We start from the raw sequence: 26,098 nt of genomic DNA on the forward strand, positions 1-26,098 counted from the left end.
CCTCCCTCTTCAGCTGCCCTTTTTAACTTCTGTCTCTTACTGTGTCTGTCTCACTCTCTCCCTCTTTTTGTCACTTTCTAATTTGTCAGAGCTGGACTGTCACCCTCACAAACACACATATCATTCTCTTCCTTTGACAGGCTCCACTGCAGGTTAAGCACATCACAAGCTCTCGGCTAACCGCTCCATTCTTTTTGTGATGCACTGTGTCAACCTCTCGCTCTCCTTTCTATTCAAACAACCTCACTGTTGAATTCCTCTGCCTCAGATGTTGAAATGCTACAGTGTTGGAGAGACAAACCCTCATATTGCTCTTGTGGCCCTCGCAGGTACTCTCCTTAACCAGCTCTCCATTTGCCACACTTCTTACTGGTTATGTAAACTGGTGTCGTCAGCTACGCTACTAGGCCACAGCTTTGCCTGCCCGCACAGGCCTGTGGATCTTATAATGTGCTGCTAATGTGCTGATTTTTGATTAATCTTAGTTTATTTTAAAATTGTAGTTTTTTTTTTTTTTTTTTTTTTTTAGAGGTTAATGACAAAGAAAAATCTGAATCTGTGCTTGTAGTATTCTCTTTGTCATCTATCACCCACATGTTGCCCACACCAAACATGTGATGATGTTCTTCACTGATATGTGCTCCCAGGGTAGTTCACATCACCATTCTTTCTCTTTTATCATGTAAATAAACCAGTGTGCTTGAGACACTCTTACACTTTAAAAGGAGAGAGACGGAGAGTTACAGTACTGCACTGGTCTTCAATCCTATATATCATGGTCTCCAAACTCAAACTGGTTCACCTGCCCATTACATGTCTGCTAACCACTGTGTATGTTGTATGTTATCTTTCTTTGTTAGGCAGAAAACAGTGAGGCTATATTATGATTGAGAGGGGTGGTATTGTCGAAGATGAGAAATGCACAGTTAACAGCGAGACCTGAATGCATTTGTCACCATAAAAAGCCCCCATACTGATTGATGAAGGCACAACAGCTGGCAATGCAATGAAAAGTGAAATGAGGATCTATATTTTCTGGCAAAGTGCAAGACAGTCTTAACGCCCAAACAGTCTTTCACCTTAATTTATCACCTTTTCACTCATTAGTTACAAGACTAATAATACCAGTTTGTAATGTAGAAAATAAGCTAGGTAATACAATAAGCTTGCATCACTGAAAAGCATTATGTAATGAGCATTTCAGTTAACAGCAGGTGTGAGGATAGCACTGCTGTACTTCTCTGTAAACACACCACTGCATCTTTTAAGATCTTAGGGCATTTGTAGAACTTAAGAACTTAAATACATGCTTTTGATCAGCCACACTCTGATGAAGATCCATTCAATGATCGTGTAAAATAAAAACTGAACAAACTCATGTTACATGTAAATAATATAACAATAGGAGGTGTTGTGAGATTTTTAAAAAAGCACCATCCACTCCTGCACTGTGATTCATTCTGCCTGAGTCATTCAGCACATGTAGGGTTAAAGTATAGCTGCAGCGTCTTACTGCAGTGTCTAAAGCATTTGGCTGATCGTTACAGTATACGCCAGAAGATGAGAAGGGGAAAAAAACATCTCTCTCTAAAACTTCCTTTTTTCTTCCAAAAATCCATTTTATTGCATTTATAACATTTGGCACAGTACAAATTCTTGGTGCTTTTACAAGATAAACCTGTAAAGATCAACACTGACCTTTTTTCGGTTTTTGTTAAAGAAAGTCTTCTCTGTATAAATATTTTTTCTTATCACTGCATTCTCTGTAGCATGGTGTAAAAATCACACAGAATGCCCCTTTTTAAAACAAGACTACCCTCATTTGTCAAAGTCAAGACAGCATCTTAAACAACTCATTGTTTTAAATAGAAGTTACAAGTTAGAAAATAGTTTCAATTTCTTTTTAATATATGTTTCTCTATCACCAGCCCATGGTAGTTTCAATTTGTCCATATATATATATTTATTTATAAGCATGTACAACAAGAAATCATCAGTCTTTTTAAGTTTGCACTCTGTACAAAAAAGTAGTTCCTGTCCTTTTTCCGTTGTGCATTCTATTGCATGATTTAATGAGGAAAAGACGCAGGGAGGTGTGGGACAGGGGTGGGTGGGAGCTAGGGGCCTAGGGAAAGGAGTGGGAGCCTTTTGGGGGGCCTTTTAAATCTGAGTCTCCTGTACCTTCTCCTTGGTATGAGTTTTTATGACAAAGGGCTCAGCCATTGCTGTGATGGTGCTGGGCAAGGTTCGAGGCAAAGAGTTCCCAACATTGTTGTCTGTCCATTTAGCCCCATGGCCAGTTGGTTTGTAGGTGTTGTATTTAGGCTTTAGAGTGCTGTAGTCCACTTTATGGGGGCTGTAGTCCGCTTTGTGTGGACTGTAATCAAGTTTAGGTCTCTGAGAGTGTGGACTAAAGTCAGACTTGAAGGCGCTGTAATCCGCTTTGTGTGGGCTGAAGTCAGTCTTGAAGGCGCTGTAATCGGTTGCAGTCTTATGGGGGGTGTAAGGGTCCTTGGGTTTGTAGGAAAGCTCAATTTTAGATCTCTGGGCATTGTAGTCTGTTTTGGGTTTCGGTTGAGTGCTATAGTCAGGCTTAAATTGGCTGTAGTCATGTTTAGGTCTTGGGTGAGTGCCAAAGTCGGGCTTGAATGGACTGTATTCAGCCTTAGGTTTATGTTGTGTGTTGTAGTCTGATTTTAATGGGCTGTAGTCATGTCTAGGTTTTGGTTGGGTGCTGTAATCTCGTTTGAATGGGCTGAAGTCAGATTTCTGCCTAGGATGAGTGCTGTAATCTGGTTTGAAGGGGCTGTAGTCCGTTTTAGTTTTTGGATGGGTGCCAAAGTCTGGTTTGAATGGGCTGTATTCTCCTTTAGGTTTGTGAGAGCTGTAGTCCTGTCTAAATGGGCTGTAGTCAGGCTTTGGTCTATGAAGGCTGAAATCTGGTGTAGATTTGTGAGTGCTGTAATCTGGGATGGTTTTGTGGCTACTGAAGTCCATATTTGGCTTATATGTGGTATACTCAGCCTTCGGCTTGTGAAGGGTGAAATCAGGCTGGGGTTTGTATTCGGCCTTGGGTTTGTGAAAGCTGTAGTCAGTCTTGTGGCTGATAAAGTCCAGTTTGTGTATGCTGTTATGGTCCCGGATTTCAGGCAATGTGAGTGCTGTCTCTTGAGCTGCAGATGCTGGTGGTGGAAGGTCCTCCTCATCCACCTGGATAATCTCCACAGTGCGGGCAGCTGCCACTGTGCTCCTCTGCTGGTGGCGCTTTCTCAATTTGTAGAAGGCAATGAGCATGACAGCAGCCAACAGTGTCACTGCCACAAAACAACCTATTATGATCTTGGTGGTCTTCATCACTTCATCCAGGCTAGGGCCAGACTTGCCTGGCTTGCCAGTGGCACCTTGGAGTCCTGGCACCACAGATGGCTTAGCTGCACCTGGTGGGCTATCAGTGCTTTGCAACAGCACAGTTGGTGTGGAGATGAAGACTGGCTGGAACACAGAAGGAGAAGCAGTTGTAGTTGTTGTCCCAAGGCCTACCCCTCCTCCTCCAGCGACCCCTGCCCCTGCAGCAGCAGCTGTGGCCGTGGTGGTTTTAGGTTTGGGCATCTCAGTGGTTGGCCCCAAGACCTCCACAGTCACTGTGGTGAAGTAACTCAAGTTGGATGTATTAAGCTCAGCTGCACTCACATTGAGGTAGGCTGAAGCATTGGAGTTCCCCGCTGCATTGGACACCATGCAGGTGTAAGTGCCTGTGTCTGCTGCAAGAACATTTGAGAAGTTAAGAGTACCATCATTGAGGACTGATATTCTCGGGTGACCAGAGGCATGTGTCAGGATTGTCCCATTGGGCAGTAGCCAGCGTACTGAGGACATTGGGGCCGTGCGGCATCGAAGCTCAGCCACTCGCCCCGCTGAGATGTTCAAGTCTCTTGGCGCATCAGCAATGAATGGTGCAGAACATTGGACTGCTGCGCCCTCTCCTCGATCCACCTCAACCAGCTGTCGACCTCTCATGCTGGCAGGTGAGTGACAGCGTCCACAGCATGTTGAGTTAGTAGGGATGTACTCCCTCAGCCAGCGTGCTAACCATACAGCTTCACAGCCACAGGTCCAAGGGTTATGGTGGAGATGGAGCTCCACCAGGAACCCGAGCGGAGAGAACAGATCATGTGGCACAGCGCTCAGGTTATTATGGGCGAGATTAAGCTCCACCAATGACTTTAAGTCGTCAAAAGCATTGCGCTCTATCACTGTGATTTGTGAGTTCATCACCCATAGCTTTTTCAGTGAGCGCAGGCCTTTGAAGGAGCCTGGCTTTATTTCAGGGAAGTGATTTTCAGATATCTCCAGTTCCTCCAGGCCCTTCAGGGGACTCAGGTTTGGCATATCACCTCTTATGTTGCACATGCCCAGGTTGAGGTACTTGAGGTTTTGTAGGCCCTCAAAAGCTCCTTCTGAGATGTACTCCAGTTTCCTTAACTCTCCCAGGTCCAGTCGCATTAGGGAGGGAACCCGGTTGAAGGCATAGGAAGGGATACTCTCAATGGGGTTGTTCCTCAGCCACAGTTCTCTCAGTTTAGAAAGGTACTCAAAGGCCCCACTAGGCACCACTGTCAACCGGTTGTCAAACAGCTCCAGTGTGTTGAGGCTGGTGAGTCCATTAAATGCGCCCACCTCAATCTGACGTATGGCATTTCGCCCAAGCTGGAGCACCTCAAGGTGGTGCAGGTGGCGAAAGGAGTCAGCCTGCACCGCCTCGATGGCGTTTTCCATTAGATTGAGGTGTCGCGTGTTGGCAGGAATGCCAGGGGGCACACGGGTGAGGCCACGTCGGGTGCACACCACCTTCCCCTGCTGATTACTGCAGGAACACTGCGGTGGACAGCCCTGGGGTCCTTGAGACACCGCCGCCCCTGCCAAGGCCAGGGAGGCGCTGCTCCACGCTCGCGCCATCAGGAAGACTACACAGAGCAGGGCGGCTTTCCTGGCACGATGCACAGCTACCCGCCCCAGGAGACTCATGATGTGGCACGTTCATAATTCAGCATCATCTGGGGGGGAGGATTGGGGTGTTTGGGGCAAGTTTTTGGGGGCTTTGGGGACAGGGAAAGTAGCTGGTTGGCTGGTGGTAGTGTTAAGGGCACCAGAGTAAAGAGGTTAAGGGAACTGAAGAGGATAAGGGGAGAATGTGGGTTTGGGGTGTTTGCTAAGGGGCAAGAGGACTTGACCTATCCTCAATTAAGCAATGCTTTTATTTCCATGAACTGTGCTCAGGGGCAGAAGGAGAGGAGAGGGAAGAAAGGGCTGGCTTTTCTGAAACGTGTGTATGAGAAAGACATGGTGGTAAATTAAACAACAAAAAACCGTATTACAAGACAGAAGGGAGGGTAGGGTGTTACAAATTGATGCAAAGAGGGGTTGAAACACTAGACACCTACCTCAAGTTATTATTACAGGTCCTTGAACTGAGATATATAGCTTCCCTCCTTTTTTGCAATCAGAAAGAGCTGTGGTATTCAGATCAGATGTATGTATATCCAAGAGCAGCAAAGAAAGCCTTTTTATATTTGCTGTCAAAACAGGTATCAATGCCAAAGAGCTTAACCAAGATGAGCCCTTTTGTAAATCCACACATCCAAAGAGAAAGGTTCGAAGGCCCTTAGTGAGTGTTTTTTCTCCCTTTCCTTGTTGATTAGGGAAAAAAAAAGAAAAAAAAAAAGATTGTAGATAGGAATCCAGTCAGGCTCCCAAAGCAGCAGTGCTCCCTTGCTCGCTTCTTGCTGTCGGCTCTTCTTCTCTGGCTTGTCCTTGGAATCCGACAGTTGATCCCCCTGCTAGACACCTTACCCAGGTCTCCATAGCACAGGCGACCACACAAACACACATGCACAATTTTTTGTGCACCAAAAGCCAAGGCAGAAAGGACAAAAAGAGGGAGGTAGGTGGGGGTGGGAATGAAAAGGTTGAATGAAAATTCCACAGTCCTTTCCAGTGTTCTTTGCCTTTTGTTTTGCGATGGTTAGGAGGGGAGGTTGACAAGTCCAGAAAAAAAACAGACTCCCTCCTCTCTGTATTCCTCTGTTCACTTTTAAGTGGTCAATCAGTTGGTCAGTTGATCAGTCTGACAGCTCTTCTCCCTCTCTCGTTCTTTTCCCCTTGCTCCCCCTCTGTGGCGTCGTGTCCACTTGATTTTTTCTTATGATTTTTTTTTTTTTCTTTTCTCCTCCAGGAGTGCTCGGTGGGGGTTGAAAAGCCTAGACGACACACACTGCTTTCATTAGCTTCTTCCTCCTCTTAACTAGCCACACGCTCCAGCCTCGGCAGCCGTGGTGGCGACAGCAGCAATTGCAAACGCGCACACACCATCCCTGCGAAGCACACAGCAGCAGTAGCGAGCACACACAGCAGCAGCTGCAGCCTGCCTCCCGTGCACTTCCCAATAATCCGTCAATTTCTTCAGAGGGGGAGTGGGGTGGGGGATGGAAGGGGGTGTTGGGAGGAGTGGGGGTGTTGTAGCTGGGTTGATCGAGGTGGGTTAGAGGGAGGAGGGGTGGTGCGCAGTTTCTCCTTCCTCTCTCCGGCGTGCTTCTTTTTTCTTCTTGTTTTCCAGTTTTTTTTTTTTCCTCCTCTCCTCGTGGTGATCAGCACCCTCTCGCTAATGCAGCGTCCGACTGGGGAGAGGAGCAACACAGGGAAGGCAAGCGCTGGTCGAGCGCGCGGCTTACAGGCGTGACGTTAACAGTAGCGTCGATGTGGAAAGGATCCGTTGTAGCAGCAAAAGAGAGAGTGTGCGCTGGCTTGGATCTCTCTCTCTCGCTCTCTCTCTCTCTCTCTCTCTCTCTCTCTGTTTTACACTCTCTCTCTCGCTCGCTCTCTCTCACACTCACTCTCTCACACTCTCTCCCTTCCTCCCTCCTGCTCTCTCTGCAGTGTCCTGAGGTAGTTGGGTGAGCTCAAAGCACTCAGACCTTTTTAGAGATCTACCTCTTCAAAAACCAGTTTGCTCCTGCTGTCCGCCGCTCTCCTTTTTAATACTCAAAGTCTCTTGTTTTGTGGCTTTCTGGGGCTTTGTGTGGCTTAGGGGAATAGACAGGCTGTCCACGCAAAAGGCAGAGATGGACAGTGGCATCCCCACAGCAACCAGATTTTAACCCTGTCCTCCCCAGCAATAATCCAGGCATTCCAACGATTCTGGCAAAGCTTTCCAGCATTGCTTCGGTGGCAAAGGCAGGCAGATGGGACACCGTCTCTTTCTCTCTCTTTCTCTCTCTCTCTCTCTCTCTCTCTCTCTCTCTTCCCCCTTCTCTCTTTCCCTTCTCTGCTCAGTTGGATTTTTTTTTTTTCACTTTATATCCCCTCACTCCCTCACTCTTTTCGTTTCGTCCTTTAGTGGAAAATAGAAGAACATGAATGGACTGCTGACGCATCCTGCTTGGAGCAGTGCTTTGGTTTGATGCAGTGTGTTTTGTGCATTAACTCCCCCCCCACCCACATCACCCTCACCCTCCTCGCTGTCTTCCCTCCTCTGCTCACTCTTCGTCCGTCACTGTGTCACTCTACTTCATCTCTAGCTGTCTATCTCTGTGTATACAATCTCCCACAAGCTTGCATTTGCATCCGTTTTTGTCACTGCTTTATTGTGTGCGTCTCCTCTTCAGTTTTATTGTTGGGTTGTTAGGACATCAAGTGTGATTTAAGCCATCTCCATCTCGACATTACTCTTCTGTGCAATGGAACAAAAACTTTAGATTGTAAGAATTTGATTAGGTTTCTTTTATTGATACCAAATATTACATAAATACACTTTGACCCAAACTGGGACAGGAGTAGGCAGGTGAGTTTTTAAATATTGAAATCATACAAGAAAGTTCAGTATATGATATAAAATCACAAGGCAGAATTTTCTGCTCTGTGTCTACACCTTTTGCATTGTTTCACTCTCCATCCCCCTCCATCATGTAAGCCTTTGCAGGTAGTTAGAGCACTCTAAACAGACAGGCCTTAACCCTCAATTTGAGCACAAACTGTCGCTCGAGGAAGCACACAGCCATAAAGGTCATGTTAAGGAAGGCTAACAGGAGAAAACAAGACATGCTTTACCTTCCTGCTGCGGGAAAGGAAGCAAAATGAACGCACCCTACTGTCCCATCGTCCCTCTCTCTCCAATGATTTGTACGAGCCTCATGTCCACTAAACTAGGAAGCAGTGTGGGTAATTGATGGTTGGTAAGGCTAGCTGTGACAGTACTGCTAGGTGTGTGTGTGTTTGTGTCGGAGCTAGTGAGTAAGCGTGTGAAAGAGAGAGAGAGAGGAGAGAAAACATGCGAGCTAGAAAAGGTCACACCGCCTGTAGCACAGTATGTTATTCCCACCGGCACAGGAGTATAGAGCCAACTCCTATATTATACACACACATCTACACACACAGACTTTCTCCTTGACTTCACTGCAGTTGAATATGAATGGGCTTCAATGAAGCACATATAACAGTGAGGTGGCAGCCACAGGAGTATAGGGGGGATTTTCCTGTGTTAGGGAAGAGAGGCTATTTCCTTTTCTTTCCACATGGGATTCCCTAGCACCGTGGCCATGTGGAAGGTGATATAAGGAGTGCTGCACTACTGCATCCAAGTGAAAACATAAAAATGCAGGTATATATTGAATCAGGCATACAAAAGCAGGCTATACGGATGCAGGATGTTTGGCAAATGGGCTGCTCAAAACAACACCAACATTTCATTGATCTGTTGTCGGTTAAGCCAACTGCAAATGAAGGCTTCTGGTTCTCTGTGTGCTTATTGATGACAAAAATCAGATGTAGTACAGAGTGCATACTGGCACTGCTCGCTTTGTTTGTGTGTCAGATGGTGCCCGGGCACTGTCCTGTAGGTGTGGTGTGCCACCATTTGATAAGCAAGTGACCCAGAATGAGTTCAGGTTGTGTTTTACCCACCCAGCACAGAACATCCCAGACTACTATCTAACCAAGATCAACCACTGACCCAAAACATGCCCAACACTGCAAGGGTAGCTCTCTCCTCCTGGCCCTGTTCCTGTCTATTTCTCTTTCCTGTCTTTTCTGTTCTCACTCTATTTTTGTCTGTCAGTGGACACTCTGCTCTCTCACTACCGATGGAACCTGGGTCATGGCCTGCCAAACTCTGTGATGCTCCACTGACCAAAAGTGGTCAACCCCATGCGTTATAGTTTGATCCTAGCCTGGAATGACCAACATGGCTGGATGGTCAGCCAAACTCTGATCACAGCAAGGTTTTCTCAAGGTCCAGTGTGTGTGTGTGTGTGTGTGTGTGTGTGTGTGTGTGTGTGTGTGTGTGTGTGTGTGTGTGTGTGTGTGTGTGTGTGTGTGTGTGTGTGTGTGTGTGTGTGTGTGTGTGTGTGTGTGTGTGTGTGTGTGTGTGTGTGTGTGTGTGTGTGTGTGTGTGTGTGTGTGTGTGTGTGTGTGTGTGTGTGTGTGTGTGTGTGTGTGTGTGTGTGTGTGTGTGTGTGTGTGTGTGTGTGTGTGTGTGTGTGTGTGTGTGTGTGTGTGTGTGTGTGCCTCCCACCTCACATGGCTTTCCTGACAAAGGCAAAGAGGTGAATCTAAAAACCCTTGCTTTACCAGGTGGAATCTGATTTGGTGTTTCAGACCATTGATGAGTTTGTAAGCCTGACTACGCTTTTTAATTTGGAGTGTCTTTTAAAGTTTAGGTTATATCAGTATATCCATGGTGCATAGTAGCCAACACGCAGGTCAAACAGTGGTCCCATATGTTCACAGTATAACATGCAGTGTCTTGACAAGAAAAGTGTTGTCAGGCCTTAACTCCAGGACTTACTGACCGATGACTGCTTGACGAGCTGTCAGATATGTGGGACCTTCACTCTGTCATGCCAGCCCCTTGCCCCTTCTGTGCGATCCCTGCCCTCCCTGGTTCTCCCAAGGCTCTGTGGAGCCACCCCCTACACCAGACCAGGAGGTCACCGGGTGTAGTTCGGGGGTACCGCACGACCTACTTTGGTGCGGCTTGTCCACCAGTCAGCCAGCATGTTCGAGGGGTATATGCAAACAGTACAGAACCCATCCCCTGGGGTGAGTGCTTGAAAATCTGGGCTGCGGCCAGTCACATGTAGGTCAGCAGCCTGTGTCTGCATGTGTGTACGTGTCAGTAGTTCCATTTGGATGAATGGCCTGCAGTATGGTATAGCAGCAATGACAATCGGATTAGTTGAATGTACAGTTGAATGATAGATCTAATGATAATGTCATTGCCTCTGCCATTGCCAGAATCAAGGATTTGCGGTACAGGCCCTTGGGCAATCCACATATGGTTTTCTGTGTGTGTACAAGCGAGACAGAGAGCGATATTTTCTCAAGGAGACACGAGGCACACTATTTTTGGGGTTGTCTTGTGTTTTGAGAGCAATTACAAATTTTATGCATTTAAGTGCGTGCGTGCGTGCGTGCGTGCGTGCGTGCGTGCGTGTGAGTGAGCATGTCCTCTAAATATCCAGTAATGCCCCAGTGGTTGATTGCATACCAGTGCCCACCCTGGCACAATGTTATCATAAACCAATTTTTCCAGGTCACCATACTTAAACGTGTATACACACCAACACACCACACAGCAACACACACGGACGCCCCAAACTCGTATGATGCTGACCTTGAGGTAAGGGACCTGCTATTAGACACTTCCTTTCCCATTTTCATTTCAATCTCCAGGAATTAATTCTGCAGCAGATTATGTGTAACCACACATCCCCCCCCCCCCCCCCCCACACACACACACACACGCACACACACGCACACACAGACACACACACACACACACACACACACACACACACACACAGAGACATGCTCCTATCAGTGTCCCAGTAAGAGCTTAAACTGCTTGGTAGGGATTTTTTTTTCTGTTTATCATTTTTCTCATCACACATGCACACTTGTGCTCACACACTCACACACCAATCATATGCCAGTGTATCAAGAGATTATAATAGGCAATAGGGTCTATTAGTGGCTTCCGTCTGGCCACGTTGGACGAGTTGTTGTGTTTCATATACTGGCTCCATCTTGCTAGTTTGCTTTCACCGACCTTGTGTGGCCTCCACTCAGTACAGTATACTAATATTGAAAACATTTGCAGAACATCCTATGACATTTTAATTTATTGCTTTTAGATGACACTTTAATGTAGGGCATTTTGGGCAGGCAGTTAAGGTTAGGTTAGTCAAACAATAAAACAATACACTCTGGTAATGAATTGCTCTGTCATTAATGCTTTATCTTCCTGTTCTCCCTTTTCATATGTTTGTCATGTTTCATTGTCTTTTTCCTTTTTTGTCTTCTTCTAATCCCTCCCTACTCTCAACTTGTCTCTTGCCCCCTTTCTTCTTTCTATCTTGCTCCTTTTCCTGGGCCTTTTTGCACTTTTGCCAGTCTTTTTTACACTGCTTTGTTCTTGATGTTTATTTTTTCTCTCCCTGACTTTTTCCTTTTGCTCTTGCTCTGTTGTTTCCCCCTTTCTTTACTTTCCCCCCACCGCTGTCCTTTTGCCCTCACTCTCCTCTAAATTGCTGTTTCCTACAGTTTTCCTCTGGTCTAGTATTTGCAGGCCTGTCTCAAGTTAATTGTCTTTGTTCATTCAGCGTGCGTGCGTGTGCTCTCTCAAATTAGGGCAATATCAGATCATGGCAACTGAAGGCGCAGAGTAAAAGATGACCACTTTCACTCCTTTTTTTCTGTCATCCTGTGTTTGAGCTTTGCTAGCAGCCATTGTCTCCCGACTAATGGGCTTCATTATGTTGAGCTGTGTTCATACTGGCTGCCAGAGCAGGGATTAGCCCTAGCACCATGTTAGCTGGAAGCAGAAGAAAGATACTGCTAGGTTAGCACTGTTAACCCAATCACCCTGACCCAGGATAGCTAGATAGGATGAGATGCCTCATTTGTATTTTGAAATAGGAGTGCGCTTACTTTGGCCTCCTGAATCTTTAACTTTAAACTTTAAAAAATTCCTACCACATTTTAAGAATGGTATATATAAGTTGTTTTTTTAAGTGTTAATAAAAATACTATATTTCATTGTGCACAGCCTGTTATATAATACAGATTTTGTCTTTTCTTTCCTTATATTTTTCTCAGCATATGCTAATGCTCACCATGTCGTGCCCTGGCCGCGTCACTGGTCAGCTGGCCTTATTAGGATTCATGGAGCATCCCTGTATGTGTGTTCATCACAATGTTGCCTTGCCAACTGCCAGGCTGTAGGAAATGGATGTCTCTTTCTCTGAGCAATGTGAAGGTAAAAACATAGTTATTCACCGCACAGAGAGCAGCTAAATCTTCTAGACTTTTAGCTCCTTTGGAGCAAAGATGCCGTCTTCATTCAGATCCCCCCCCCCCCCCCCTTTGCTTTTATGTCCTTGGCTTGGTCAAAACAAAATTCCTTGCAAGTGAGCTGTTAACTCTGCAACATTGTATGTGACATTAGTCCCATATTGGGCTTTTGTATTACTTCTACTTGTCTCAGTTTACTTCATTTTATAGGATAAAATGGGAGTCGTAACAGTGATTTATCATGCATACTAACACATGCTCTGTCTTGTCTTGCCCTAATGATGACAATAGTTGTCTAGCTTTTCCTGTAGCCTTTACAATAGCAAGTAAAATATGTCTGCTGGAAGAGGTAATAGGATGTAGCATCACAAAAAGTTCTTAGTTTGCCTCTAAAACTACTTATCTTCCTAGGTATTACTATAAAATCCTTACCATCTAAACCAACATGCAATCATCTGGGTGGTGAACTGACTTTCCTGACTCATAGACAATCCCCTTTTGTTATACTTAAAGTGGCCACCTTTATTTCCTCTCCCTCTATGATGCCCCTGACCTTCGAATATCCTCCTCTTCCTAAAGCGATGGCGACAATTACCTTCTTTACAGTTTTATTTCTATGAAACTCTTAATCCCAGAATCTCCATCAAGCTTCATGTGAGGGGAGGATTAGCCCTGCTAAGGCCTGTGACTGCACACACCCAGGGATGGAAGAAACGAATGAAACAGTTTTTCATTTTTGACAAATCCACCTGGCCACACCCAAATTACAACAGCGTCGTCCAACAGATTGTGCGCGTGTGTGTGCGTGCGTGTGTGTGTTTTCCAGTTGTTTCTTTTGCTAGATATCTAGGTACATACACTACACAATATTGCAAACTGCTTTTCAGTGATTTTCCAATGTTAGAAAGCAGACAAGGGGTAGGGAGTGAATAGAGCTTTTTCTAATACGCTTCCAATTTGGATTTCATTACTGATAGTTGCCTTGTCTACCTTATCTGTGTTCAAATGAACTATCTGTTCCACACTGTGAGCATAATAATGTGAAACAGACACTAGTCAAGTGTACTTTAAGGAGATATGAAGGGTCATTGTTGTGACATGAAATAACATTTCACTTGTATAAGCAGCAGAGAATGGGTGGGAGTTTGTCTATGTGTGTAAAGGAGATATATCTTGTGTATTTATTGTCTAATGCGACTACTCACCTCCCAGCCAGTTATTTTTCCTGTGTAATATCCTCTGTCTCTATTCCTCCATTTTTTTGCCCCATACTGGGGATTTGAGAAGCCAAGCTAAGTGTGTCTAATCTATGAGCGCAGCCAGCATAGCATCAAATGTTTTGGTGCCGATTTACCTGCAGCTTGCAACCATACAACACTTCAGCAGCTGTCCACCCAAGCAGGTAGGAGACAATGTAGGATAAGGAGGGCTGGAGGTTGAGAAATAGACACCTGAGTGGACGTCGACATTGCAAAGCAACTATGGAAACCATGGAAACCGTAGAAAGTAAGTAATGTGTGAAAAAGCAGGTGCTTTGGGATCAACGAAAAAAGCAAAGAAAGATGGAAATAGGAAAAAGTACCCCCAACACACACCTTACCCACACACTCTCCACACCCTTAACTCCAGGCCCTGCGACCTTGCTTAAATGTGTTTTCTGTAGCAGTGCAATCAGGGATATCCCCCGGAGGTAGGCTGCGACTGGGGGCCAGCAGGGACCCGGCTATGAAGGGAGGGGGTAAAAAGCAGCAGGCAGCACTTTCTAAATTGAAGTCAATAACACAGCAGTCCATTCTATAAGAGCCAGTCCTCCCACACAGTCCGCTTACAGTCACTAAGGAGAGCTGAAGGTAGGATGTCGATTGAGTTCTCCAAAGTGCCACTACGCATGGCAACATGTGTTTGTGTAAGTGTAGAGAGGTGAGGCACCAGTGCTGCACACCTAATGAACCTGTAAAAACCTGATGGTAATTGTTATTCTCTTTCCCACTTGTATGTGTGGTTGACAATTCTTCAACAAGAATTGAACGTTAAGTCATGGCAGTGATCTGAAATGAAAAAAAGAACATACAACTTGGAACGAATTAAACAAACCTGACCAAATGCCCTGAGCATGCTACATGAAAGTGCTTCTATTCTACATCTAGCTGTTGTATGAAATCTTGCTAATGCAGGCATATCTGAGACACACATGCACACACAGCCTTATTTTGCCTTTAATCCCTTTTCGCATGTTAGCACTTCTACATAGCTTTGGGGGATTAAAACCGGTATGGTTGGCCTGCCCTGAGTAGGGGTAGGAAAGGAAATTAGTGACTGGGAGAGGGTAGACATCCGGCTGACAGGAGTCTGGCTGTGTGTGTTGATGCGTGTGTGGTAAGCTTACATACTTTGTATTTGAATCTGATGACGACAATGTAATGGGACCTGCACATCCGCACAGCATGGAACAGGCATGATTTGTTTGGGAGCTAGCACTTTTGCTTACTTTTGCTGAGCCAATTACAAAAAATAGTTGGTAGGCTGCAGTTTTAATACTCCATAGTCCCAATCGTGTGCTGACATGCTTGTGTCAGTTGTGTTTTTCACAGAAAAAATGCAATTTGATGATAAAAGCACATTTATATTTCAGTTCCTGTAGATAGCTGTATTTGAAGCTCTTGTATATAAATGCCACTTTTTTTTTGTTAGTGTGAGACAATAAGTCTGTTCTTGAGATGGATTCATAATTGTTTTGCATCATCCCCAGTGTCAAATTGTTTCTGCGCTAACCCCAGTATCTGGAGAAAAGAGCTGCACACACAATCACATATATTCATACTCGGATGCATTTTAAATTTGCGTTTAAATTTTACATGATATCAAGGGAATAAATGAAATGAAGTGTAAGTGAACCTATTCGTCATCCACAGAGCTCTTTAACTTTTTAAACATACAGTAAAATGCCATTGTATCACCACAAAACATGAAAAGCTGTCATCTTTACTTTTAGTAACTAAGTGCATTGCATATGTTTTATCTACATTATCTCTCTTGTGCTTTTGTTTCTTGTTATTCTGTCATTGTTTGCTGGTAGAAGTTTTATAGATCCATTCTGCACACAGGCCATGGTCTACTAGTCCTCTACTCTTGTTCTCTTTCTATTCTCTTTCAGTTTTCACACTGATGGCATCAGTCTAGGTCACTTGCACCCTAGTTGTGATTATTGGTGTGTGGCCTGGTTATTTTTTTTTATTTATTTTTTTTCCATAATAACCTCTCACCAGACACACAGACACACACTCGCACAGCACACATTGGGCTGGCTTGACACATGGATGAACAGTGGTAATTTCCCCAGGCATACATTGATTTCCCTTTCATTTTCCTGCCACTCATTGTTTGACATCCTGCTGAAAATTATAATTTTGACTTGAAACCTATTGCTTTATTTCAACAGCTCATTTTACCATGTTTTTCATTGCAAGTCATTGAACTACAAATTATGAAGGACCCATATTTAGCGATAGTGTTTGGAATTGATTTTGGCAAACAGTAAATGACATGGATTGTGAATGTAGCAACAGTACTCAAATAAAAATAATACTGAGATATGCAGGAAGTAATATATTTCAATTTCTATTTCAGTAACACCACTGTGCAATAGATGTATGGGAAACTTCTGTAATTTCAGAAATTTTCTTTTGCTTTGCCTTAATAGTGCTCATGAGTTCACTGTCCATTAGTGAACACAGTAGTGATTCCATGTCTTTGCTCTGGTAGATACAGGTATTGGATGTTTTGCAGCACTCTCTGATTGTCCCTTATTTGCTTGCTCAGATGTGTTGTAAGTTGGTTCAAGTTGCTGTATTTTTAAACACATTGCTAGCAAGACTATGAATGCCTGCGTATGCATTTTAATATGCATGTTTTGTCTGGAGATGGTTTTGCTGACTTATCTGTCTAGACAATCTTCTTCAAGAGCTGGCATTAGTTTTTTTCTTTTTTTTTTTCTTGTTGCCTATCACACATTCTGTCATCCATTTTAGTGGCTCAGCTATACAGCAATAAATAAATAACTAAAATTGAGGCAACCTCTGAGACATTGGTTTGAATTTTCTTATGAGGAAACTATTGGGCTCTACACTTGATTCATTCAGTGGAAATCCCATGAATACAACAGCCTTTGGGCATTGGGTTTTACTTCTTAAAAGGTGCCCCTTTGGGTATTCAAGCAGTAGGTCTGGATGGCATCATGAGTGTTGTGATGGCCACATGATTGTTGTAGCTTGTAACTCCATGATACAGTAGCGGGATGTCTGCTTTTGCCCATGGCCACATTGTTGAAATTGAATTTGAAGAGAGTCTGTGTGCAGCTGCCTGTTTTGAAGTGAGTGGTATCCATCCTATTGGGAAGCACAATTGTCATATTGCACACCTGGTGGTGTTAAAGGCTCTCCTGCAGGAAATAGTGCATTCAAAGCCAAATGTATCAAGTACACAATCACATACTGAATGTAATTTGTGTGTGTGTGTGTGTGCGGGCGCTACCTCTATTCTGTAGGTTACAGTATGCAAGCTATTTTCTTTTACACATACATATGTGTTTAGTCCCATGCATGTACATGTGTAGAACTCACTGATCTCCACAATTCTGGCTTTATAATTGAATTATCCTGTAATTGTCCTGTATATTATCATGTACTGCCATATTTGAATGGACATTCAAATGTACAAACATAAAAATAAGCCAGTTTCAAGCTTCTGCTATGATAGCTGAGAACACATGTAACCATAGTGACAGTACATGCCAAAGATAGTGACTGCAGTAGCCTCAGAAAGTTTTTACCTCAATTTTAAACAACCAAGAATTATAAATACATCTGACAAACTGTTTAAACCCACACCGACGGTGTCTAGTGGCATCACTTGGCTTAAGGATGTGTTCGATGCCCTTCTGTTCATGTGCACTCACAAATGACTCAATCTTCCTACATAATGTACTGGGTCATATTATAATATATTGACCAGTGAATGAGCTATGAGCCATGGTCTTTTGCCTAACAATCCTGCACAGGTTGTCCACAATTAAAAGGAATGGCTAAGACTATGCTGCAGCTCTGACACAAGCCCAAGCCTTAGAGATGCTATGAAAAGAAAAGATGCAATTTTGACATTGTTCACTGATTCATAACTGACTCATGCTCTCCTTACGCTAAAAACCCAACTGTGGAGAGAATGTATTTGAAATAATATAAGCCTGTGTCATTTAAAACATTTTACTTGAAGTATTTTGAATTATATTCAGATGGCTGTTGCTTTATTTTCAGTTTCTGTGTAATGCAGTTAAATCATTTCAGTTGAGGGACATGTAAAGTACCAATTTAAATTGAAATTATATCTTGATATAAATTTTAGGTCATACAGCCCAGATGAAGAAGTAGCTAAATGAAACTTTTTTTGTTGCTTTCATGCTCATGCTGCATCCTCCATCTCTCTGACTGTGCTGATTCTCTAGTCAGAGTAGGTCCTCTCTAAGGTGGCGCTGATTAGCAGCTTCTGCGTTTCTGTACTCTAGTGGGGCAGAGAGGGGAGGAGGAATGGATAAGGAAAAAAGCTCTGTGTCTTCCACACTCTTTCGTCATTTGCGGCCTCTTCTAAGTTTTCTCTGTCTTCCTCCTCCCATCCCTCACTTTTCTATTTCTCTCTCTCTCTCTCTCTCTCTCTCTCTCTCTCTCTCTCTCTCTCTCTCTCTCTCTCTCTCTCTCTCTCTCTCTCTCTCTCTCTCTCTCTCACTCACACACTCACAGCCGCATTTCTCTCCCTTGTATCCTCATTATGGATGTGTTTGGAGGCCCAGTCTTGTTTTTGACACTGATTTATTTTTTTTTCTTTCCTTTTCCCCGAATGGCAGGCATAAAACAGGAAAGGGATGATTGTAACAAAGTCATAGAGAAAAGAGTTAACAAACTGATGGTGTCACATTTGAAACTTTGTTGTGTGGTCGGAGGCTCATTTCAAATATTGAACAGTGAGGGGTAGAAGCAAATTTGTCTTTCCATGGACATATATACTTAAATAACTGTCAAAATAAATGTAACTCAGGCGATCTAATACTTGTGTAGTATGTTCAGGAGTGTGAGGAAAATAACTAGTAAAAGATGATAACTCCCATCTATGTAATCTCTGGTTCCTCCTATAATAAAGCTGTGTTTCATGTTAGCATGTTCCTAAAGGTGGGCCTGTGAACCAAGCACACGTGCAGGATGGCTGTGATCCCATTTATTTGACACCACACTGATTCGATTAACTGCCAATGGGCAGGTACTAGTATTGTCAGACTGGTCAACATGCCTTACAATTGAGGAAAGAAAATAGAGGGCAAATCATATTTGGCAATGAATTGTCATTTGCAGGTCAGCAACAGACTAACTGCATGGCTCCTGAACAGGCATGACTTGATTCAATCAGTTCCCCCTTTCTCCTATCTCTCTCACACACAAAGACACACCACAATACCCCGTCTCATGTGTTGATGGTCACTTGGCATTTATGTGATTGAATGTATGGTGAGGTTGAATTGGATTGCCAAAATTGAAGAATGATTATAGGATGATTTGTCTCAAGAGGTTTTTAGCTTTCGTGCTGCTGACAAGGGTCAGATCATCATTTCCTATTTTATGATATCTGACATCCTCTTGGCATGAAAAATTCATTCATGTCCCTCACTGTTGGCAACCAAGTGTCTTGTACATCATTTTCCACTTAAAACCAAGAGGGATATTCTATTGGACTTGTGGATCTTTTATTTTACACAATCCCTTTACAAATTAAATGTATAACTAAAATAAATACACTGATCTGAAGTGGGAATGTCTTCCTGTCTATCAGACTTCTGGCAGCCTCCAGCATGAAATGTTGTCTCTTTACTGTACTACTAGTTTATAGCAACATGGAGTACCTCTTCAGTGGCTCATCTCGCCACTTTTCTCGTACTCAAACTTCAACCCCTGCCTAACAACTCTCCAACAACCAGCCTAGCAACTGGGTGCTGCTTCTCTATTTGACAACCACATAGAAACTGACAAAAAGCCATACTGAAAAATGCCTCTCTCGGCTCTCTTCCTCCCCCTTTTTTTCTCTTCCTCATTCTCTCACTCTGTCAGCACGGACAGAGTCTGGGAGGACAGAAATGGCCTTTTGAGTGACACAGGCCGGCTATGCCATTTGCCGCGTCAACTGGTGAAAGAGGACAGAAAAGGAGGTGGAGACAAATGATGATGGCCTGGCTATGATTGTTCCGTGCCCCCTCTAGCTTTCACCCGCCATCTTTTTTCCCCCCTAGGTCATTGTAGTCCAAATAATGTTGACACAATGCCAGTAGGTGTGGAAATTTTTTCCATACTGCTTCGGAATTTTTTTTCCCCTTCTGGGGCAATATAGCTTCGCCTCATTTTGTTTTCTTTCAATATTTTTTATGCACTTTAAATTATTCCTCCAGAGTTACACTGCTTGTGTTTAGGTAGTACTTGTTAATGAAATCTCACTTTGAGTAATTGGAAATTCGAGTAGATACTGTAAGTCAGTAATGAATAATGAAGTGAGCAACATCAGTTCTTGTCTGTCTTTGTCTAATTTGGAGTTTTGTGTCCAACTCATCTCTTGGGAACATTTTCATTTGAATAGAGTAAAAATCTAAATTAACTTGGAGTAATCCAGTTTCTGATGTCAATCAGTCCACACTCTTCATTCTCCTGTCTTTGTCAATATGGTAAATTGACTTGTACTTATATCGGGCTTTTCTAGTCTTACTGACCACTCAAAGCACTTTACAATACTTGCCACATTCACCCATTCAATCACACATTTATACATCACACTCATACGCACAGTCATACACTGATGGAACAGCCATCAGGCAATGTGGGGTTCAGTATCTTGCCCAAGGATATTTCGAATTGAGCTGGGGATAGAACCACCAACTTTCTAATTAGTGGACGACTCGCTCTACCTCCCCAGCCACAGCCGCCCCACAATACTTCAGCTGGGTTTTGTATACCTCTTTCTTTTTTCAGTGCACTGAAATGTCCAGTAAGGAATCCTGTAACCCCATCGTTTCCCCTACAGAGGGTTATCTATGGCACACGACTGTAGTTTGGTCATTGCAGCCACAGAATTATAAATATTTAAAATTCCATTATGAAATCTTAAATCGATTCATAAAGCTGCAGCAAGTGGAGCATGAGTGAAGAAACAGCTGCTCATGCGGGGGATATGACTGTAGAGGGGTTTGATAAGGCAGAATGGTAAAGACTCCTCCCTTCCATTTTTACACTTGTTACCACCTGTACAGTTATAAGCTCCATTTAGATGGGAGTAGTAAACAGGATTATTTGTTGAGGGTTGTTACTGAGAAGCCTCTACCTTGTAAACTAGATCATCCTCTTCAGTCCAGACTATATAAAGGCTTCTTGTGTTTTGTTTTCTGGCTGCCTCTGCCCATTTGCTAACTGCCTCCAAAAGGAAACACCCGCTTTTTGTCCTGTAGTAAGGTGAAAAGAAGAATACTCCTGTTGCAGTGGGACTTGGTTACAAATTCCATATACCATTTTTTTGTATAAATTTGTTTGGATAGTTCACATGAGAGCACAGAGCAACAACTGTTTTGCACTTAGAAATTATTCCCTCCATCATGGAAAAAAGGCTAGCCAGAAAATGATGTTAAGAGCTTCTTGCTTGTATAGCAAATTACAACAGACAGTTTAACACATGAAATCAGGCTGCCTATGGTAAACAGAGTGTGTATACTGCACTGATGCATTTTCCCGCACCATACAATGGCATATAGCTATTAGCTAACTGGTTTTCCTAAAAGTTTTTTTTTCTTTTTTCTTTGCTCTAAGGGCTTCCAATTATTACTACGTCTGTGCTAGTGTGCTTTTATGCTTATAAAAAAAAAAAGAAAATGGCTAAATGAATAAAGTACAGCAAATGATATTAATACATAATACAAGATGATAAGATGATTACCACATCATTAATCGTTAGCCCACCACACTATTCTGTGTGTTTTAAAATGGCCTATTGAACAAAATAACCACAATGCTCACAATCAACTTGCAGTCTGCTTATAGGAGACTATCTGCTCTTCAATTTACCACTGTTCAAAATTGTTAGTAAAACATGTCATTGTTTTCTCCTCTTTCTCCATGTCCGTGTTGCTGCTGCTGCTCGGTGATTGCAGAATAATGGTCTGGGTTTATTGGTTATGTACTCTAAGGTGTATGTGTAAATGGATGTGCGGGAAAGCAACGCTGTCATTTTGAGAGGTAATGTGGCTTAATGCCCTCTCCAATCATTCTGACCACCCCTAAATGTGCTCAATGTGGCTTGGCTGCACCCACCAAGCTCTCACTGCTTCAGGCTGCAATTTGAAGATTTGGACTCTTACCTCTCACTGCTTTCTGATACCCTGGGGCCTTAAGAAGCTGGGTGTCTCAACACAGAACACGATGTACTTCTGGAAACTAAGTGAAAAATGCTTAAAAATCTAATTACAGTGCCCATTCCAACATGTCCAGAGCTACAATTAATGTTGAGTTCTCAGTTTTCCACCCTTTTGTTTCCATTTAGATGTGTTGTAGCCAGGTTGTGTGGTAGAGTTGACAAAAGATGAAAACTGTTCCAAAGTAATGACTTTCACAGAGCTGTGTAACATTTATTTTTAACAGCCATTCAATAACTTACAGCCTAGTTCAATTTGTGTTTTCCCACCTGCACCCTCACACCATCCAGTTAAGGGGAATTATATGATATTAGTAATCTTACAAATGTAGCTCAATATTCATCGACCGACATGCCTTGTCGCCTCTCTTTTAAAAATGAGATGGATTGTAGTTATTGCTGTTATTGATTTTAATAACCAGGCTGTTCAGGCCCAAGCAGAGCCTTGCTCTTGCTCAGCTACTTCTAGTCTTGTGTGAGGGCTGTGATATTCTTTCATTTGGATAACAAAGGATCTATAAACTAATTTAACTACAGGTTTAGCATGATTAGGTTTGCTGACCCTTGCAGATTTCCCTTTTTTTTCAAATCTTCTCAGACACAGTAGATTTTAAATGTACTTTCTGGATGGATACATGCATAAATATGGTTAATTTCAATTGGAGATCACAGGACTAGCAGGATCTAGTTAATGGACTCAAATGGGAAGCCTTAGCAAAGTGCAATGTGTTAGTTGAAGGATCAAGCTTCCATACAACACTATTGATCCATTATGCCAAATAGAGAGACAATGACCGATGTAGAATCTTGTCGGTCATTGCATCACAACAGGTCTCGCATTACTCAGTGTCACTGACCCTTTCACTATGTTGAGATTTGTCAAAGCCCCATGGTGTCTAATTGTTGTACATGTGGTGGCTTTGGGGGGGAAATGACAGAAAAGTAAGATCATGAAGGTCAGTGAGCACCACAAAGGCCTGCAGGTTGCAGCCAGAGCCTATTTACATTTATACGATTCAGCATGACCTTTTTCATGTGTTCGTGTTTTCTTTTTAATGGGTTACAACTATGTCTGATCAGTACTTCAAAAAAAATGCAAGCTTTGATCTTAGAGTGTAATGGTTAAATGGATAGCTGTTCACAAACTGCCCATAGCTCTCAACTCATGGCCACCAAAAAATAAAAGGATGCAAAGTCATTCAGAATGTATGTCACTAGCAAAAGGACAAATCTGTGTTGACAATACTCGGCGTAACATGCCTAGTGCAGTAAGTTTAAACCCCCCAGCAGGAGATCTTGCCATAATTTATTGCCTTAGTTTGGTAGTGTACTGTGGGTTATTCACGAAGGACAAGACCAGCTTCTCCTCTGATCGACTCACTATTGACCTCTGCTTTTTCTCTCTCTCCATCTTTGCTTAGACTCATTTTCTGTGAAGGCTTCATAAGTCTTTCAAAGCCCTCCTTTGAAAAGCTCCCTATGTTTAACTCTTTCACTTAATACTTTTCCTCAGTGCTGGCAGTAACTCAGACTGTAGACTTGATTTTTTATAGCTTGAGTATTTTCTTTTCTTTCTTTTCTGGTGTAAGGCAGAAAGATGATGGCTGTTAACAATTGCAGAGGCCACTGAGCATTGATTGAATGTGTTATTTTAGGTATCTAATTAGGCAAGTGATCATGACTCTTGAATTTGCTCATTAATGAACAAATCCTGTACTGTCTGAATCAGCATACAGACCATGTAGACTCATCAGCATGGTTCGCATTTTAATTTGATTCTAATGGCTGTGTCTATGGCAAATGGGCAATATACATTTAAAAATACATGCCAAGTTTGAAGTTAATATTTATATACAGTGGTTAATATTGAATCTACAATTAAAACATTGAACTTGAAATTGTTCTTAAAAGCCTCCCAGCTTCCCCAGCTGTATTTAAACATTTGGTCAAAGAATTCTTTGGCTTGCTATGTTATGAAAGCAAAATAGCATGAAAGCTGTGTTTAAATCAACAATAAAGGGATCACCATGGCAACAGTTGCAGGCGACAGTTGCAGTTTCTATTTTGTATTCATTGGAGATGGCCTAGTTGACCCTGTGTCAACATCTTAACTCTTACCAAGGAGGACAACAGGGACAAACAGCAGCTAAGTTCTAATATCCCTTTTCCCTGTTGGCAATTTTTTTTTGCCATTTCCTCTTCAATTCCCCTGCGACACATGGAATGAACATAGTTTAATGTCCACTTGAAAGGCGAGGATTGTCCGTATATAATAAATTCAAAAACACTAACAGGTAATGATGCCAAATCATTTTGTCTCCCACCTGCATTAACTGGAAGCTTATCCGGCCATTGCCCACTTCTCCCTCTCTCTCTTAACCCTCTGTACCAGCTTCCCTGTATTCACCTGTTTTGTTAGAACGGTGATACAGGGCAAACATCAATTATCTATTGATGAAAGAAAAACTCATTAATGGGCATCAGACAGGTTTAATGGTGGGGATCATGCTTGTTTGCCTGACCATTAATGGCCTTGGCCATTCGAGAAGCTGTTTGACTTTTCCCCACCCTGCCACCGACAGACGGCAGCCGTCCACTGACAGTGATGCATGGGACCCCCTGAGTCACATTGATCACCCTGGGAGAGTCTATACAGACATAGACACAAAAGAACACATTCTTGCCCAGTGTGCATGTTATTGTACCATTGCTGGCAACACCATTCTATGCTGAAATTGGTCAAAACCATTGGAAAAAAAGTGAAGGGTTTCATTCCTACAGGATGTTGATGTTTTTTTTCCCAAATGAAGCATGTAGCAACCGAGAAAAACCTTCTAGACTGCAGAACCTGTCGATCAAAGTTAACCTGATTCTCCTGAAATTTAAGAGATGTACTGTTTGCTCCAGAACTGGTGGATGTGCTGTGGTTTGTTTACTGTAGAGTCAGTAAAAGATTTGTTTTCCTCAATGCAACTACTTCTATAGCTATAGACTGGTATTTGAAGAAGTTGTGGTGTGGGTCCCAAAACAGTTGTACTGCCACCAAATTGTTAAGACGGCCAGATTGTGATACACCTCAGCTCTGCAGTGAGCACTGTGGACAGCAATATCCTGCCAAGGTGAGGTCAATCCTCACCTTACACCATGCTGTAAATGGAGAGCTTCTTTCCTTTTTTTAACATGAGCTCTGCCCTCCATTTCCACCTGTTTCTTGTTCTCATACAGTGGAAAGTCTTTTAAAGCTCTGGTCCAGTCCTGACCAGCCCCTTCAGATTTACTACTTTTTATTTTGCAAAGCATTGACGGCTTATCCCTTATTTTAAGTGTGTGTTTATTCACTATGTGTGTTTATAAACACTTGCATGGAAATAATTCAGCATGGTTTTTCCAGCATATTTTACAACCTCCCCCTCTCAGGCTTAACTCGATCAACATGTGACAAATAGCTGTCTGTCCTGACCCCGTGATCCGATAGTTAATGAACCAACCTAGTTTGGAATTGGTTGGTGCCAGAGGTTTGGCCCTTGGCCTAGAGCTTAGCTGTACTGCTAGCCTGCCAAAGCAGGAACAGTCAATAACCAGCACCCACAGGCATCCTACTGGCTTAGGATAGCTGACGGGGGAAGCCTCACCTCATCCAACCTTTTTGATTCTAATAGTCCCACTATTTTGGTCTTGCAGATAATGCAGTCTATCTGCTCCAGTTTTCTAAAATATGTGTTGTGTGGACATGGTGATAAAAGAAAATCCCCCAAACCAGATATTAAAATGCCAGCATATTATTCTTTTCTGTTTTTTTCCTTATTGAGAGATTTTTTTTTTTTCCATCTGACATGACTAGTCACCTATTGCTTTCTTTTGTTTTCTTTTGAGGTCCATCACAGCTTTTCAACAGTACATGTGCCACTGACAATGTCTCACTAATCTAATATTTTATTTCATCATGTGTTTGGGGAGGGGGGGGTAGGTCAACCATATTAGCCGACGTCAGTAAAACCAAGAGTCGTCTCATTGCCTGCATTTTACCACCTTTAGGTTATGGGTGACCTCTTTTACCCTCACTGGCCCTTATTCCTTTTATTTTAGTGGGGACTACACGGGTCATCAGCCGGCTCACCTGCCTCTAACACAGGCTGCAGCTTCTCTCCCCATGTGAAGATTTTTTTTTTAATTACAGGCCCCATTAACACGCTATTTACATCTCTGGCTGATCTATGCCATTAAGGAATCAATAGCGGTTTGTTTAATTCATTCATTTATTCTTCTCTGT

General features: G+C 43.0%; 2 protein-coding genes across 2 annotated transcripts in view; one reads left to right on the forward strand and one right to left on the reverse strand.

Annotated features, from left to right (window-relative positions):
* snd1 (staphylococcal nuclease and tudor domain containing 1) overlaps positions 1-26,098 on the forward strand; it is a 170,756-nt gene that overhangs the window by 73,978 nt on the left and 70,680 nt on the right. The window lies entirely within an intron of this gene.
* On the reverse strand, positions 1,595-7,392 carry lrrc4.1 (leucine rich repeat containing 4.1). Its single transcript, XM_056367693.1, has 2 exons — positions 5,442-7,392; positions 1,595-5,316 (listed from the first exon to the last, which is right to left on the reverse strand). Exon 2 carries the CDS (start codon positions 5,023-5,025, stop codon positions 2,161-2,163), a length of 2,865 nt encoding a protein of 954 aa, XP_056223668.1. The 5' UTR covers positions 5,026-5,316; positions 5,442-7,392; the 3' UTR covers positions 1,595-2,160.

This window comes from Seriola aureovittata, chromosome 22, assembly GCF_021018895.1.
Source record: "Seriola aureovittata isolate HTS-2021-v1 ecotype China chromosome 22, ASM2101889v1, whole genome shotgun sequence".
In the NCBI taxonomy this organism is placed as follows: domain Eukaryota; kingdom Metazoa; phylum Chordata; class Actinopteri; order Carangiformes; family Carangidae; genus Seriola; species Seriola aureovittata.

What these genes read in the sequence shown, in the direction of transcription:
- lrrc4.1 (XM_056367693.1), bottom strand. Translation starts at nt 5,025, where the DNA reads ATGAGTCTCCTGGGGCGGGTAGCTGTGCATCGTGCCAGGAAAGCCGCC.